Raw genomic sequence first — 1,791 nt, 5'->3', positions numbered from 1 at the left:
TTTTTCAGTGTATATATATAGGTGGGTGGTGGAGCTAGCTAAGGTGTGTAGCTAGCTTGGCTTGTTTATTCTCTTAAGCATATAACACTGTCTGTCTCAAATCCTAGCTTGGCTTTGAGACAAGGGAAGAATTTTGGGTGCGCTAGCTGAGAGATTAGCTTGGTGTGGGAAGAAAGAAAGAGATAATGGGGAGGCAACCATGTTGTGATAAGGTTGGGTTGAAGAAGGGACCTTGGACAGCCGAAGAGGACAAGAAGCTCATTAGCTTCATCCTCACCAATGGCCAATGCTGTTGGAGAGCTGTACCTAAGCTTGCAGGTCTCATATTTATTCATATACTTGTGTTATATATGCCATGCACCACATTCTAGAGAGAGAGGGGTTTTTGAATTTTTTATTTTTTCCTTTTCTTTCTTCAGGGGGGAGAGGGGTGGCAGTACTTGTATACTTTCACTATGTTTGAGTTTTATACGTCTGAAAACCTGGTGCTTGTTTTCAGAAACTGGGTTTGTTTTGTATCTTCTTGATTTTTCACAGAAAAATGAAACAGGATGGCTCTGTTTTTTTTTTTTTTCACTGTATTTTTTTTTTCCTCTGGGAAAAGGAAGTGAGCTTAATAATTTGAACAGATTAACCAGCAAAATTTATTTTCAGAATTGCAGCTGGAAATTTGTATGCCCAAATGAAGATAATATTAATCAGTTTATTGATTATAGTTCTGGCTGGTGGGTGTCATTGCAGGATTGTTAAGGTGTGGAAAAAGCTGCAGGCTGAGATGGACCAACTATCTCAGGCCAGACTTGAAGAGAGGTCTGTTATCTGAACATGAAGAGAAGATGGTCATTGATCTTCATGCCCAACTTGGAAACAGGTAAAAATTATTAGACATTTATTTCTTTATAATTGGGTAATAATAAGACCATGCTAAGCTGAAGTTCAGATATAATCTGTATGCACTTCACCTTCTGGGAAATGAAAGCTTGCTCACCAAGTCCTGTATAATTTTTCTTTTGACTTGTGTTCAAATAAGCAACTCTCCTGAGTATGCAGTCTCTGTCCTTCTGCATATTCTTTTTTCTGGTTTTTAATTTGTAGGACAGCTAGATATACTTGGACCCTTTCTGGGGGCCATAAAGTCTTTTTATTTTTTACCAAATCCAATTTTTTTATATATTATTACTGATTTTTCATTATTTTCTTGTAGATGGTCTAAGATTGCTTCTCATCTCCCTGGAAGAACTGATAATGAGATCAAAAATCACTGGAATACCCACATCAAGAAGAAGCTGAAAAAAATGGGGATTGATCCTCTCACTCACAAACCACTTCCCAATGGCAATGAGATTGAAAACCAATCCCAACAAAAGCAACATATACAAAATGATCAAGAGCAACAGCAACAAGAAGAACAATCTTGTACAGCTACTGATGACACATTCGAAATTGACCAAGTCAATGAGGGGCCCAAAGTCGAAGACAAAGTTGAATTTGTGACAATGGATTATGATGATCATGAGCTCTTGAATGGGTTCTGCATAGATGAAGTTCCATTTATTGAGCCGCATGAGATTCATCTTGTTCCTAATTGTGCTCCTTCTTCATCAACTTCATCTTCTTCATCTTGTTCAAATTCATCCTCCAACTTTCTCGAAGACTTGCAATATCTACCAGATTTTGGATGGCCAAATTGTGATTACAGCAGCAGCAGCAACAACAACAACGACATCATTATCAACAATGACACCATGGGCTTGTGGGATGATGACTTCAGCAGTTGGGGCCAAGAATCCT

General features: G+C 38.2%; 1 protein-coding gene across 1 annotated transcript; it reads left to right on the top strand.

The window, feature by feature from the left end:
* LOC133723174 (transcription factor MYB20-like) lies at window positions 1–1,787 on the top strand (the record flags this gene model as incomplete). The annotated part of the gene is made up of 3 exons (XM_062149997.1): window positions 1–318; window positions 742–871; window positions 1,205–1,787. Coding segments are annotated over exons 1-3 (846 nt in total), but the record flags the coding sequence as incomplete, so codon positions are not given.
* Between the last annotated feature and the right edge of the window lie 4 nt (window positions 1,788–1,791).

The sequence above is a fragment of the Rosa rugosa genome, chromosome 7 (genome assembly GCF_958449725.1).
Source record: "Rosa rugosa chromosome 7, drRosRugo1.1, whole genome shotgun sequence".
Taxonomy (NCBI): domain Eukaryota; kingdom Viridiplantae; phylum Streptophyta; class Magnoliopsida; order Rosales; family Rosaceae; genus Rosa; species Rosa rugosa.
Note: the sequence above shows the minus strand (reverse complement) of the source record. Positions and strands in the feature narration are given on the sequence as shown.